Here is a 15,955-nt window from a genome sequence, read left to right as displayed (position 1 = left end):
AGATGATGACACAGTGGTTATTGCGGTAAGTATTTTTTATTTTTGTTTATTTTTTTTATTTTTATTTTGACAAACGATCAAAATACTGTCTGTTTTCGTTTAGAATAACGTGCTTGTGTTTTTGTTGTTGTTTTTACAAAATTACTTGTTTTGATGGCAAAATCTGCAAAAAACAAAAAATACATAAACAGGTAAAATAATAATAATAATAATAATAATAATAATAATAATAATAATAATAATAATGATAATAATAATAATAATAATACAGGTATGTTATTTCTGTTTTTTCCACATCGGGTGCACAATTAATGTATTGGTACCGTATGCATTTTTTAAGCACACGAACAATACGCTGTTTAATTTTTAAGTACTTTCGCTTTACTTCTTTGCACCTTTGTGCGAATTGTTGGCTACTGTTAAATAATGTGCCGCCCTTATGGACTGTCGGTGTCCATGATCAGTTCTGATCGTCAGGGTGTTTCCAGACGGCAATTACAGATTATTATTATTATTATTAGTATTATTATTATTTTTTTTTTATTTTTTTAAATAAAACTGTGTTATAAAATATGCACATGATTTTAAAAACAAAATACATACAATTATTATTAATAATCAATACGTACAGCATGTCCGTATAAAATGATTCTTGGATTATTTAATAATAATAATAATAATAATAATATAATAATAATAATAATAATAATAATAATAATAATAATAATAATAATCCCGAAGCAGTTGTACTTGGGCTTCGTATATATAACCATTTATATTATATATATATTATATATATATTATATATCATATTATATATAATATCCCTATATAATTGACGACAAAAGATATTCGTGGTTAAGCACAGCGTGTAAATGTTATCAAGAGCTTCAACTTGTTCGCTATATTATGAAGGAAACACCCTTTTAAGCTTATGACATTGATTACTGAGTTTTTACTTTATGTATTTCTAATCTGATAGATCTGGCTGTGATTTTGTTTTATTTTACAACAGTACTGTTAGGTATAGCAGGCCTCTGGGCAGTAGGGTAGACAGAAAGGTTATAGTTTCGTTCTGCATCTTTTAGCTCGCCTGTCAGAGTGATGTCATAGAGAACACTGGGCGTGCTTGTATTGGTGGGCGATACTGATGCTGGTATCGACACAATACCAAACGATATCTGAAAATGGAAACTCAAGATCACCTAACACTTCGTTTAAAACGAAAGGCGGCCCAGATGTTTCTAGTTCTTGCACACTACTAAAGCATAATATACAATAATAATAATCTTTATATAGCGCCTTTCATAGTGGACCACCATCAAAAAGCGCTTTACAAGATACGAGAATAGGGCATCAGTTGCAGAGTCAGTTACAACAACGTCTCACCCGAAAGACAGAGCACAAGGAGGTTAAGTGACTTGCTCAGGGTCACACAGTGAGTCAGTGGCTGAGCTGGGATTTGAACCTGGGAACAAACCTGTTTTTTTCTTTAACCACTGGACCACACAGATACGGTACTGTAGGTACAACTTAATTGTATCCCTATGGGGTTGTTTAGTATCATGCAAATGCTAGCTGTAACATGTTTGTAATGTAGCTCAAGTGGACCAAATTCTGGAGAGGTGACTTATCTTTCCTCCTTTGGACTAAACTTCCATAATATTCCATTTCAATAGCAACTGACTCAGGACGAGATATACACTTAAGATCTGTAAATGCATCATTTTGGCATTGGTGTCTAATGAACCGCTGTCCCAATGCTGAATAATCTTTGCATGCATATTGCTGAAGATGTATATGTCTGCCTATCTAAGACTTGATGGATTGCATTTCTAACATGTAATATTGCATTGAGATATTCAGTAGTTTTTCTTCCCATTTGTTTTGCTCGAGTGAAATGTTGCAGATCAAGCCTGTTAAAATCCTTACCCCCTCTATCCTTAATAGTGGATCTGTGTTATAGATGTTACATGTGGGCTTCATATTATTTTTATGTATGGCAAGGTCATCTGTTGAAATCTCTGAGAGAATAAAGAGTAGGTTGTGCTGAAGCAGCTGATGATTACCTTGAATGAGGTGCTGGCCTACATCCTTAATTTAATATGTGGCGGCACAAGGTTGTATCTGTTATCAGCTAAGAACCCCCCCCCCCCCCCCCCCCCCCCCCCCCCCCCCCCCCCCCCCGCTTAAATTACAATTGGCATTTAATAAAGAGTCCTTGGAAATGTACAGCTGGCGAGATGGGGAGACGGAGAGTGAGTAGAAAGGACATTCTGTAGAGAGTGAGGGAGTGAAGATAGAGGAAGAGAATACCTGTTTACAAATGTATATGCTTTATTTTTCAAAGGCTGTGTAGACATTGGCTCCCAAATGTTATACCTTACTGCCAGAATCCTGCCAGGATGCAGCCAGACCCAGTTGTAGGAAATCAAATTAAAAAGGCATTAAACCCCAGCCATCCAGCAAGTCATCCTGTTATTTGCAGTATTTTTTTTTTATCACATTCAAAATAATTTTATCCTTCCAGGGACAATCGTTCCTGGCACATTTTAAAAGGACATCTGATTTCTATTCCAGGAAGATGACTAGCACACAGTGTGCCGTCTTCTGTGTGGAATTTAGTAGTGTTGCAGTGTACGCCAGCTTGGTGGTGGCACCATTTAGCCGACTCTGCCTCAAAATACTCAGACCACAAAGGATGAGCCAGTGAGCTACATAGCAGCAGCAGCAGCAGCCTTTGTAAACCAAATGTGTGTGCAATGAATCTGGGAGAGGAGCTTTACTCCAGTTTCTCATTTGCACAATGTTAGGGACTTGTGTTTCATTTCTTCCCTTTTTGATTTATTTCAATGACGGGTTTTAACAAGTTGAACTGTGATTTGAAAATGTAATCCACATGTAATATTTAATTACATTTTATGTGTGAAAGTTTTTTGGGTTTTTTTTAGATTCATTGATTAAAATAAGTTATAATATTAAGTGTGATTTATAACAAATAAAACGGTTCTAAAGTTTGCTCATTTTTTGCTTTTAATGAGTGTTTGCGATGGAATCATCACTTGTTTCATGACTATTTACAGTCTAACAAGCATTTGAATAAAATGGCAATAGCGTGCTAATAAACCTTTCAGTGATTCAATATGTCATAAATCGGCTTTAATGACGAAAACTGGGGTTTGTAATTTACACTTGTATTGTTTTTGGTAGTTTATTAAACATATTTGTGTACAAACATTCCACATGGATATATAACTGCCTGTCATTGTTCACTGTATTCCTTAACAAAGAACAGAAAAAAAAAGATAGTCTGACTTTCCCCTCCCTGGCTCTTGGGAATTGATACTGGGTTTGCAGAAATGGAAATGAAAGCAGTCACACAAGAGACACAATTAAACCAAAACCAAATTAAAAGAACAGCTGGTGTACATTGAGATGATTGAATGCATCAGGTCAGCCAGTCAGTAGTCATGCCTACCTTAATCTTTTGTCCTACAAATGTAATTAAACAATCGATCAGTCAATCAATCAATATTTATTTTATATAGTGTCTTTCATAGTGGATCACCATCACAAAGCGCTTTACAAGATAGTGTGGAACAAAGTATAATACATTAAATATAGTATTAATACATTAAATAAAAGGCTAGGGTATGAATTCTAAACATTGTGGATGCGTGTGTCAAGCAGAATCATACGAATAAGATGGCATGAAAAACCTGAAACAGCAATTTAGACAACAGCTAATAACAGATACCAGGCTTAGACAGCATTAAAAGCAAGAGAGAACAAGTGGGTCTTGAGAGTTGATTTGAAGCGAGCGATTGTGGGAGCTGCATGCACTAAAGCTTTGGAGAGAGTTCCAGAGTCTGGGCCATGAAGCTAAAGAGCGCTCTCCAAGTGTGGCGCACTTTTGCCTGAGTATAACAAGCAGGTCTGATTCAGAGGACCTCAAATTGCGGGTAGGGACATAGCGGGTTAGCAGATTAGAGATATACTCTGGACCTGTGTGATGAAGGGCCTTGTATCAAGCAGGAGAATTTTGAAAGTAATCCAGAACTTTACAGGCAGCCAGTGCAGCTGGGCAAGACAGGGGGTGATGTGATCATGTTTTTTTTACATCTGGTAAAGATTCTAGCAGCGGCATTTTGAACCGTCTGCAATTGGTTTATGGTGTGTGACAGAAGACCACCATAGAGGGAGTTGCAGAGTATGCATGACAGTATCTCTGCATCTGGGAGGGAAAGGTAAGGAAGGACCTTTGAGATGTTTTGGAGGTGCTAGAAGCAGGATTTGACTACAGAGGAGATTTGGGCATCAAAGGAGAAGTTACTATCCAGAAGTACACCAAGGCTTCATACAGTGGAGGAAGGCAGCAGCTGACAGTTTCCGAGGTTCAAGGCAGCTATATTCAGATCCTGTTTTCGATCCTACATGAAGTTCAGATTTGTTAGTGTTTAGCTGAAGAAAATTGGAGACATCCAGGCCTTGATGTCTTGGATACACGGCACGGACAAACCATCCTGATCTGGAAATTACTTTAGCTTTTAAGGAACTGGGTAGAATTTGTATGCAAGGTAATTCAATTTCACAGTTGTTCTGAGAAGCCAGGTGGTATACAATTCTGTTTATTTGAGTTGTTTTAGGAAATAGAACAGGTATTTCTTATCCTTCAGGTTTTGTTGCAGTTTGAGAATATTTTCTGTTTCATTGCTGGGAATGATGCTTTCATCACAATCTGACATTGGCATCTCCAAGGAGATGTAGCCTTTCGGTCATTCAATACAATTGCATGGTATAACCTGAAATTTGATTGAACTTTTTAAATGTGTTTTTTTATATAATAGATTAATTCCATTGAGTTTTTTAATTCTCTGAAAAGGGAAGTTGTTTGTTACGGACGGAGAGAGTAGATTGCTAAGCGGATTTCTGCAGGCATGGTGTAATAACACCCTGCAGTGAACTGGTGTTGCTGTGAGCTGTCAACATGGTGAAATATTGTTTAAATGTCCAATAGTATCCATTAAACTTAGAAGACCAATCTCTGGACCAATGGACCTTACTAGAAATGCTAGTGCTTTAAATGGTTTGAAGCACTATCCAATGTAACAACACTGACTGTTTTGGTGCTCAGAGCTCAATGTAGTTGGTTTGCATACATCTTCATTATTCAAAACTACTTTATGTACAGTACAGTAGCTGTTAAACTGTATGTTTTTAGTTGGATAGTTAATTTGTATCAGTTTAACTGATTCAGCAACTGTCATCGGTAACAAAATGCTGTTGGAATCAGAAACAGTATTTCTCACATGTAGTCAGAAACTGCTTTTCTGCCCTTTTTCTTCTTCCCTATAACTGCTTGTTTCTCTGTGGTGTCCTGGGAACAGTAGAGTTTAATCAACATTAAGAAGTGATAAATTGAACAGTAGTAACATCAGAATGTTGGGACATGCTGTGATGCACTCACATGTTCGCCTCTTTTAACAGGCTGGAGGCTAGAACTACAAATACATCCAGTTATTTACTGACAGCTGACTATTCCACTCTGTGTGTTGATTTTGCAGGTTTTGGGGTGTCACTGTGGGCTACACTGCTCGCCTTTCTCAAGAAACCTAATATAACATAACCCATATTACGGGAGACCAAGACCGAGGTGCAGTTGCCACGCCCCGTAGCCATGGTAACTCACAAAGGACATAGAACAGATTGTACATCATAGAAAATAAAACAGTTTTCACAAAACACAATTAAACAAAAGGCGCCATTAATGCAACTGGTGGTAGGTCCCACTTCTATACCTCGTTGCTAATCTCCCTTCTTATCACGTCCACCAGCACCCCAACCTCAGATGTACACATGGTTGCTGGAGGCGTTGGCTTTCTTTTTCTGGAATAAACCCGTCCCCGGTAAAACACACTGTGGTTGATTTAGGCTTTTACGTCCTCGCTGAGAAGTGCAGACTGTCCGATGGTTTGATGCCCTTGCAGCAGCCCTGAGGTGTATCTGCGGGACCCTTTAATACATTGACACCCCCCTGCTGGTTAGGGATCGGCAGCTGGCCACACCAGCAGCTTTTCCTTACAACCAAACACATCAGGTAGGATGTCACAGACAGAGCTTCCAGTTCTCTAGTAATTATTGACATAAATAAACACACAATTATTATTTACATAAATACACACAATACTATTTACAACATCTCAAAAAACAATTTCAAGAATTTAAAGACTGCAGTTGAACTTACAACAAAAGAAGGAAGATGAGGTATATTTAGCATGTAGTGGGTAATGCAAGGTTGCATGAACAGCTTGAGACATATATGCCTTCGGATTCTGTTTCAGTAATGTCACTTTGTGCCTTTAATTGCTTAGAGATACATGGGGTGGATGCATTTTCTAAGCATGTGTCATGCCTTATTTACTCCCTGTGAGGCTTGGTTTCTGTGGCAACTAGGCCTTATGTATACAGCCTTCTCTGTTAACTGTGTCTTGACCTCCACCATCAAAATTAGCATAAAAATACAGCCTACTTCTTATTATTGTGTGGAGATTGGGGACAAGCAGAACATCAGTGATTTTGTAGTATTAAAAAAAGCATTTATTCAATATTGTGTAAAACTCTCCAAGAAAACTTCACCTTTTTATTATCATTTCAAATAATTACTAAATATGACCAGCAAATGCAATGTCTTTATTAATTTGCTAACCAGCCAAAGCAGTCCAAACAAAAGCTACCTAAATCCAAAAGCAATCAACGTTGGGCATTCACAAAATAAAGCAAGGCTTTTTAAAAAGACCCCTCTGCAGACGTCTCTTAAAAGTTTGATCACATGCTCGGGGTTTGTGTGTGTCTGGATTCAGGTGGAAAAACAGTAAATCACCCTTTGGTGATTTCTGTTGACTTGGAGCAGGTAGAGTTCACTCTGCTCAGCAGTTTGGCCTGAAGAGCAAAGTCTTAAAGAAGCGATCAACATTATCGTATTCTTTGAAGTCTGCAGAATGGAAGAGAGGCAACTCTAGTGGCAATACTCCAGGGGGTTTATGTTACCTTTTACCTTCAGTTGCTTAACCCTGAATTCTGGCCCATTCTTTAGTGAAATAAAAACACAAGAGTACTGTCTGAGCGAGCAAATGTGCTGTACTGCTCTGTCACTTTGTGTTGCGGCTTTAACTTTCTTTGTGTTTTTTCCCCACCCTTCTGGCTAAACATGTTGTTACTGAAGTTCTAATTTTGAAGAGTGTACAGGCAGAGGCCTCTTCCCCTGTGAGCCCCTTGATTACATTTAAGTTTTGGTTTGTGGTAGTATTTCCTGGTTCATGACCTCACAGATCTTTGCAGATGGAGTCAAATTGTAGTACTGTTATATTGTACTTAACAGGGAAAAAAAGTACCCCTTGGTAGTATTGCTATACTAATAATGTATTCCCACCAAGGCTTGATGTTTAATATACTAATAATTTTCCATAAGAAAACCTCATACCTGTTTGAACAAAATGTATCAGTAATTCACAAAATTCTATATTATTGGAAACTCCTTTATGCAGTAAACTATTTGTCTCAACACAATTTTTTGTAAACTTGAGCAGCCGTATTAAAGATGTCTTAACTACATGTTTTCCTCAGTTCAAAACAGGTTTATTTAGTAACTGAAGAAGGCACACGACAGATATTTGTCTACTTGAGTTAGTTCTGGGTGGTTTCTTCAGCATTAGCAAGGTCTGGAAGGCTACATAAACCTCTGTATATAAATAATGTATCTGCTTTTTTAACTTCAACGTGTTTCTGTTCTCCTAGCTCACATGTTAAGTCTGGTTGCAGGCTTCTTCATACAGAAATGACAAGCATTTCATTATGCTAAAGTAATTGCACACTGGGGTGGAGTGGATCTCTCTGCTTACCATAGCCTTGGGCATTCTTACTGGTTAGCAAACACCAGGTGCATACTAATTACGAGTTTATAAACTGTGAGGGGGTTCTTTGGGTCACCCAAGCCTGATAAAATGAATACATTAGTATTCTGAGCATAAAGTGATGGACCCTCCACGGATGTCATTAAAATAGCTTTTATCTTTGTGTCACATGAGGTGATTCTGGCGGTGCATAATGAATATTGATTTCTGATCAAATTCAATGTTTGAAAAACACCCATCATGAAAAGGTACGGAAGTATTTGAAGGTTAAATTTTTTTGTTATTAAAATGTGTATTATTATTATTAAGTCATTTGTGTTAAGCCCCTTGCAAATGCTGTTCAGAGACAGGATTTAAACGGGAGTTGAATCCAAATTTAAAATTTTATGAGATTAACTTTGTGTATCTGGAATAATTTATTAAAGTATTGTGTTATAATCTTATTATTAATGCTATTATCATCTAACCATAATCATAAGCATTAGTTAGTAGTTAATGAATGCTATTTTATTTATTTATTTATTTATTTATTTATTAACACACCGATTCCCTTTTTGTTTTTGAACACCCTTTGTCTAGCAAATATAGCGATGGGTTTGTGGGCATAGATTGTAGCAAGTTACTAAAACTCACTTCATATCCCAAACTTTGGAATCCCAGCCAAGTGTATTGATTTTGCTTTTTGTTTTCCTTCAGCTGATATGCGCGCTAATCAGATATCAGACCTCTTGCCCCTGTACAGTGTCTCTGTGCTGTGATGAAGCGAGGCTGCAGTGTCAGCTTTATTAGAAGCTGTAGCAGGTGACTGATGACTCATCTCACCAGAGACATTGTTCACCTCCTGGCTGCTTGACATGTTGTTTAAATGATAAGGAACGCTTATGGGAGCTCCGTGTCATTCTCAATAGGGTTTGCTTCGATTATTACCTACCATACTTGCTAAATTTTTTAGAAGCAGACAGCTGGTGGTTTGAAAAATGACCAATAGGGGTGTGCAGCTGTAATGTATGTCTCCTTTCCAACATAGAGATGTTCCATTTAAAACAACAACAGACCCCCCACATGCATGTAATCTGTCAGTACTTTATGGCTTAGTTTCATTCTTTGTTAGAATTGTTTGAGTATGTCGTGTTTTTCAGCTCAAAAGCTACAATAAATTCAATGGACTATAGGTTAATAGGTTGTTTTTTTTCAACCCATTTCCCTGTTGACACCAGAAAAAGGAGATTTACTTATAGAAACTGTCAGTGCGTTGTGTTTGAAGTCATACTTCATTAAGTACAGTAGATATGCTGAAAGTGAACATGCATTAATCATGTTTAAGCTGATAATTTCTCTGTCTTAAAGTAAACTGGGTTAGAAATGGGTGTGTGATTTAATAATGATTTATCCCTTCTCATTTGACAGGGCAAGCCCTATATCTTTGACAAAGTGCTCCCACCTAACATTTCACAGGAAAATGTTTACAATGCCTGTGCAAAGCAGATTGTTAAAGGTAGGTCTGCATTATAAATAAATGCTGATTGAACATTTAGTCCCACATTCCTGTTAACTTCTGGAGAAGACACATTGTCCTTAGTAGTAGTACTCTCTCTTTACTAGTCATCCTCTTTTCCCACAGATGTTCTTGGAGGTTACAATGGAACCATTTTTGCTTACGGTCAGACCTCCTCAGGAAAAACACACACCATGGAGGTAGGTGCAGGCTGGCAGCCGCCTTTTTTTTTTTTTTAGGTAACAACAAAAACAAACAAAATGGAAATAAAATGAAGGCGTTTGTTTATAGTATGTGGAATATATACAGCTGATCTAACAGTGACAGTCCTCTGTAAAATACTGGGGTGATTGGGACAGAGTAACCATAAATAGTAAGGGCTCTACATAATATCATATCATGTAGTTCGGGAAATAATCCTGAAACTTTTCAATACAGTATGTGATAGGAACCTTGCTTCTTTTGTTGCAATCGCTGATGAGCAGAATTGATAGCATCTGCTGTGTGAAATTCTGTAAATTTCTTCTTTAGATAGGCTTTGTTGCTACCAGCACACCCTTGCATGGAATTTGCAATTTTCTGGTGTGTACTGCACTGTACTGTAATACACTGTACTGCCCTGTAACACTGCACTCCCTTCTACTGACGTATGACCGTGCCATGACCGAATCTGCACAGTACTGTACTGCACTGTACTGGCTTTTTAACCATTTTTCAATTTCATTTCTGTGGCTCAGAAAGGAGATTTTGTTTTTCTCTCTTGCATTATGCAGTAAATTAGAAGTTTTCACACATGGTATGTCAGAGCATTAAAATGGTAAAAATGAGATTATGATGAGGCCTAGTATTGAGAGTGGGCATTATGATAAAGCAAGGATTGCACTTTGACATTTTCAAGCTTCACATAGCTTAGCATCCCTCAAAAACGAAAAAAAGATCAGGTTTTCCTTATATTTAGCAGTGATTAGCGAAGTATAAGAAAGCTGGAACCTTCAAGAAGCTGAGAATAGCACCAGAGAGTCCAGGAATTAGAGATGCATTTGTTTCTGCTGGAGGTATAATGTTGCAGGATCTCGGCTCTTAAAACGCCTGAAACTCCAGCATGCTTTGTGAAACCGTAAGAATGTTGCCTGACGTATTATTTTTTGTGTGTGTTGGCTGTGTTTACTGTAATTGCAAATGACCAGATTGACACAAGGCAAAGGATTGGGGGTTGTTGTGCTAATAGCTGGTGTTCCCAACATGCATTTCAAGATGTAATTATCCCTTTAGGCGAAACTGCATGGGATCTCGATTTAATCACCATGAAGGTTTGCTGAAAATTAAATCCTGCTTGAAATCATTTTTCAAACCCGATTTTTAAGTCTCCACAATGCCCTTTTTTCAGTGCCACTCATTTATACCCATTCAAATATAAAGATGGCCCCAGCTGAATGGGTTTTACATTTTAAAATGGGCTAGAATGAGTCATGTGTTAACAGGTTGGAAAGCTTCATTGCATTGGGTCACAGTGCCACCTTCTCCATTTTTAGTGGATATAGGAAGGGCTCTGCTTAAAGCTTCTGACATTTCACACAGCGTATAGACCAAGATACTCCATTCAGTTTATGCAGTATTTCGCCATTGTATATTTGAGGTGTAGTTTATCAAACATAAACATATATGGAAGACACTTAACATGCCACTGAATCTTGGTTTGCATTGGTAATACACATTCTAAATTAAGGGTAGTGCAGTGGTCTGTTACGCCCACAGACTCCTCTTTTTGCAGACGGTTGTTTTCCTTTAATAATTTAATATAAACCCCTTTTTTTCCAGGGGAAGCTGCATAACCCTCAGCTGATGGGAATCATTCCTAGAATCTCACACGACATCTTTGATCACATTTACTCCATGGATGAGAACCTAGAGTTCCACATCAAGGTAAATGCAGACTGATGGCTTATATAAAGTGTCTGGTCCAGCAAGGGGTGTGTGAGGGCTGAGGCAGTTATCAACAAACAGCAGGGCTAAACGGCTCTGACACAGCTGCCCACTAAAGACTGAAAATAAACTGTCACTTAGAATCATCCTTTGCTAAGTGCCGCTAGCAGCAGAGTTTAGGAAAAGTTCAAATTCTCTAAATAGTAGCGTTACACACATCGGTTAGAACTTGGAATATCCAACATAATTCTAGCATTAGTTAGTAGAATTTGCTGGATACTGTAATTCTATAACTATAAAATACTCAACAATAGGATCTGAAAAATATTTAGTCAAAATGTTTGTCAAGGAATTTCTATTAAATCTAGCATTAGAGTATGAAATCATGTATTTTTGACAATAGGTTATATATACTTTAATAATGTACCATATGCTCCTCTTCAGAAACAGAGGGACATCGATGCACCTAATTGTACCTCTCTTTTTTTAAATCTTAGTTTTAATCTAACTCTTTACACGATGGGACCATGCAACTGCTGATTTGCCTGCGTTGCAGAAAGTCTAGACCAGACCACTATCTAGGGGCAGATTTTCAGATCATTCCGTTGTATGATAACTGCTGCTTATTTTTATCTTTAGTGGATGATTTTTCAGATCTGTATCAATGCCTTACTTACCTGTTATAATCCTTATTAAAAACATGCTTGATGCTCACAAAAATGCAATTGCTTAGTGGGTTTGATTTTAGGGTGTTACTGTAGGTGACTTTGATAGGCCTGTTTTAAAAAATAGAAACTGAATGATTAACTTCCCATTTCTCTCCCCCACTAGGTTTCTTATTTTGAGATCTACATGGACAAAATTAGAGACCTGCTAGATGGTAAGTAGTTCAGACCCCTAGCACAGTTATTTTATATTTTGCTTATAAACAGTTTATTTGATAATGTCTGCCTATTGAAGAGCTTCCCATTCATTCACAGTGGTTTAGGGGGGATATTGTGATCTTTCACTGGTACCATTACTTATATCTGTGTGTTTTTGTAGTTTCCAAGACCAACCTAGCTGTACATGAAGACAAAAACAGAGTTCCATATGTGAAGGTGAGATGACAAAGGGTGATCCTGTTACCGAACATCCCTGCATTGTCCCCTTGTTTATTTCTAAAGAAATATAACAAATATTATTACTAGAAAAAAAAAAAAAACTAATTAATTTAATTCCAAATAAAATAACAAACAGAAAACAAATCTGTTGCACAATGTAACTTTGTTTACATGACACAAATATAACATGCTATACCAGTATTTTGTTGTTGTTGTTATTTTAAATGCTGTGCACTGCATATATATCTTCAGTTTGCAAAACCTATTCTCTGATGATTCTTTGGTAGGGCTGCACAGAGAGGTTTGTCTCCAGTCCCGAGGAGGTGATGGATGTTATTGATGAAGGAAAAGCCAATCGGCACGTTGCTGTTACAAGTATGTATCCCTCGCGTACATCTCTCTGATGTTGAGTGGAGAAAAGAGTTAGCACCATCCCTTTACAATTATTTGTTTAGATAGCTGCAAATAGAGTGTTGTTTTGCCCATTGTGCCACAACATGCTGTGACTTAAAGTTATTAGTTGCTGTGTATATAATGTGTGATTTAAATGACTACAAGTGAAACAATGCTTGAGTTTCTAAACTGACTTCAGTTTGAAAGTCACTGCAAGCTTGTGGTGCAACAATTAGTGCGGCTAGACTGTGTCTACCTCACATACTGTAAGAGGGCGATGTGGAAAGGGTAATGATGGTACACACCAAGTTAAAGTGATTTACATGATTGTGTTGCATTTCTTTGTTTGGGCTTTACAACAGAATGCTGTTGGACCCAATTTCATACTCAACCTACTCTCCCCACACAGATATGAATGAACACAGCTCTAGGAGCCACAGCATCTTCTTGATTAATATTAAACAAGAGAACGTGGAGACAGAGAAGAAGCTGTGCGGGAAGCTTTATCTGGTAGACTTGGCTGGTAGCGAGAAGGTAAGCCTTTATCTTCACCCGCTGTGTCTATTGTAGCCATTGCCTCTGTATTAAAAGTTTCAAAAGCTATAACATAATGCTGAAGGGTCCATGTAAGCAATGGTAAGGGTCTGTATTCACAGTGTTCATTTTTATGGGAGTGAGCTTTATTGTTTTAATACATTAAACACATGGCAATGCACATAAAAGGCCCATTGGCTCAGTGTGATGTGGGTGTGGAGGAGATGTATGTTCTTACAGAAGTAAGTTCTTTCTGACTAATCCTCTGCACTCTCTGTTTTCTGTGTTCTTCAGGTTAGCAAGACTGGAGCAGAAGGAGCTGTTCTAGATGAAGCTAAAAATATCAACAAGTCTCTGTCTGCTCTGGGCAATGTCATCTCTGCACTGGCAGAAGGGACTGTAAGTTATCGGACTATTCAGTGATCCACCTTAAAAGTACTTTCCGTTGCATCATGCGTTTTGAATCCTAGTGTGGTAATGTTTGCACCTTTTGCTTGCTTCTTGAGGGGTGGTGTGTGTTTGTGTGTGATAGCAAAGGTGTACTAAGGATCTTGCCAGTAGTTTAATATTGATTACTTGTCCAGTTTTACATTTTTTACATTTTCATGGAATGGCCCTTTAGCATACTGCTGTCTGAATAAAGTATTTGATGGGCGAGTCCACTGGTTGCCAAGGTAACAGTGCAGAGAGGAATCTATTTAATAAGCTTCTTCATTTTGTGCCCCAGATATCAGATACAGTGAGACGTGGGACTTGCCCAAATGAAAAATCCTAAATCTCAGTAGTATAGGGTTACAAAAGCGATAGAAATGTATACAATTCAATGACGACCATTTGGACTGTAAGTCTTTTTCAGTGTTTTCACTAAGCCACTTGAGCACTGATGCCATTCTTCTCATATCTAACCTCTGCGTTATCTGCACCACTGTTCAATAGAGGAAGCTTGACTTACAAGATATATTTAGCTCAGTTATTACCCTTCTAAGATCATTCAAATAGAAAGTGACAGGGAAACCGTTTCCAGCCAGGGGGGTGGGGGGTGATAAAAATTGTTGTCAAGAGCTAAAACATATACATAGGGGTTGAGGATGGGTCACATTGTTATTGTTGTTTGTATTCACTGTGCTAATATATTTCCTAGAAAACCCATGTACCATACAGAGACAGCAAGATGACCCGTATTCTCCAAGACTCTCTGGGGGGCAACTGCAGAACCACCATCGTCATCTGCTGCTCCCCTTCTGTCTACAATGAAGCTGAAACCAAGTCCACCCTGATGTTCGGACAGAGGTGGGGAGCGGACCATCTCTCTGTGTTCAGCCACATTTATTATGTCTTGAGGAAATACTTCAAAACTAGATTTGTAACCCTTAGTGATTTTCTTCTGGTATGACTGGACTTGCCTGTTAAGCTGAGGGAACACAAAGCCACTTTGTAACTTGGCATTTGGCTTCAGGAGACTAGGTTTCAGGCCACTGCATGGCACACCAGGGGAGACACACCCTCAGACTAGGTCTCCCGGTCTCCTTGAACCAGGTTTTAAGCCACTGTTCTTGAAAAAGTGGCTTTGTGTTCCCTCTGTATCAGTATGTTCATATAAATTGGAGCTCTGCAGTTGATTGTTGTCGTGTCTATACTTGTTACTGGTAGGTGATTGCAATCCGTGGATGGAAAACTACATCTGAGCTGGATAAATCTAGTGTTGTGTCCCCCAGCTCTTGTTTTTATAGCCACTCCACCCTTCCCTGAGGAGAATGATGCCATTTTGGAAACTTGCTGTGTCATACATCTGAAAGTAGAAGTTACTGCTTATAGCACTGCTTACCATTGGTTTAAAAATATAGTCCTGTGTAGCAATCCAGTAGTGCGTTGTCGAGACCAGATTTCATAAATCTTACTCTGCTGAATCAGGCAGTGGACTTTCCCATGTATGGTTTTGTTTCTAGCTTGCACTAAATCTGCTGCTGTCAGAAGTCACAGTGGCGTTGTTGTGTTCATAGCCTCTGTCAGCTTTCTTGCACTGTTACTGTATAAATGAATTAACTAGAATCCCTGGCTCTTTGCTGTTGTGGTGTGTCATAAAGCGTCACAAGTTGTTTTTTTTTTTAAATTAGTCCATAGTATTACCGCAATGAATTGTGCTGTATTGTAGTATTATGGACACCTTAACCCAAGGGCAGAATCACCTATGCCATGGTCTCTTAATTATGAATCGTTTGGTTGGGTAGTTAGTGTTTCACCAGTGAGATGCAGAACAGAACTCAATTAGCATAATGTAAAAATAGCATTCTCAGAAAACTATTCTCTCCAATATGAGTTTTAAAAATATATATTATTATATTTGTATTTGGTACAGTGTTAAGCCTACTGTCTTCATGACCGATCCATACATCCTTGTGTCATGTTGTGTGCTCTGTGCTGTAACCCCTGTAGGGTAGCAACAGCTTTTCTGTGGTGTAGTGACCAGTGCTGTCTAGCCTTTTAGTGTCATTACTTTTATTTATTTTTTCATCCCTCTACCAGCACAAAACCTGTTTTTTGGCATAAGAAAAAAAATATTTATGAAAATATTATTTATGGCACTATAACATTTTATA

The 15,955-nt window shown here is 38.0% G+C and overlaps 1 protein-coding gene across 1 annotated transcript; it reads left to right on the top strand.

Annotated features, from left to right (window-relative positions):
* Window positions 1–4: 4 nt before the first annotated feature.
* On the top strand, window positions 5–15,107 carry LOC121309298 (kinesin heavy chain-like; the record flags this gene model as incomplete). Its single annotated transcript, XM_041242173.1, has 11 exons — window positions 5–25; window positions 9,318–9,405; window positions 9,532–9,605; window positions 11,224–11,328; window positions 12,160–12,208; window positions 12,373–12,428; window positions 12,719–12,806; window positions 13,234–13,358; window positions 13,653–13,757; window positions 14,500–14,648; window positions 15,089–15,107. Coding segments are annotated over 11 exons (879 nt in total), but the record flags the coding sequence as incomplete, so codon positions are not given.
* Window positions 15,108–15,955: the final 848 nt, after the last annotated feature.

The sequence above is a fragment of the Polyodon spathula genome, unplaced genomic scaffold (assembly GCF_017654505.1).
Source record: "Polyodon spathula isolate WHYD16114869_AA unplaced genomic scaffold, ASM1765450v1 scaffolds_1145, whole genome shotgun sequence".
In the NCBI taxonomy this organism is placed as follows: domain Eukaryota; kingdom Metazoa; phylum Chordata; class Actinopteri; order Acipenseriformes; family Polyodontidae; genus Polyodon; species Polyodon spathula.
This window is presented reverse-complemented; position numbering and strand designations above follow the sequence as displayed.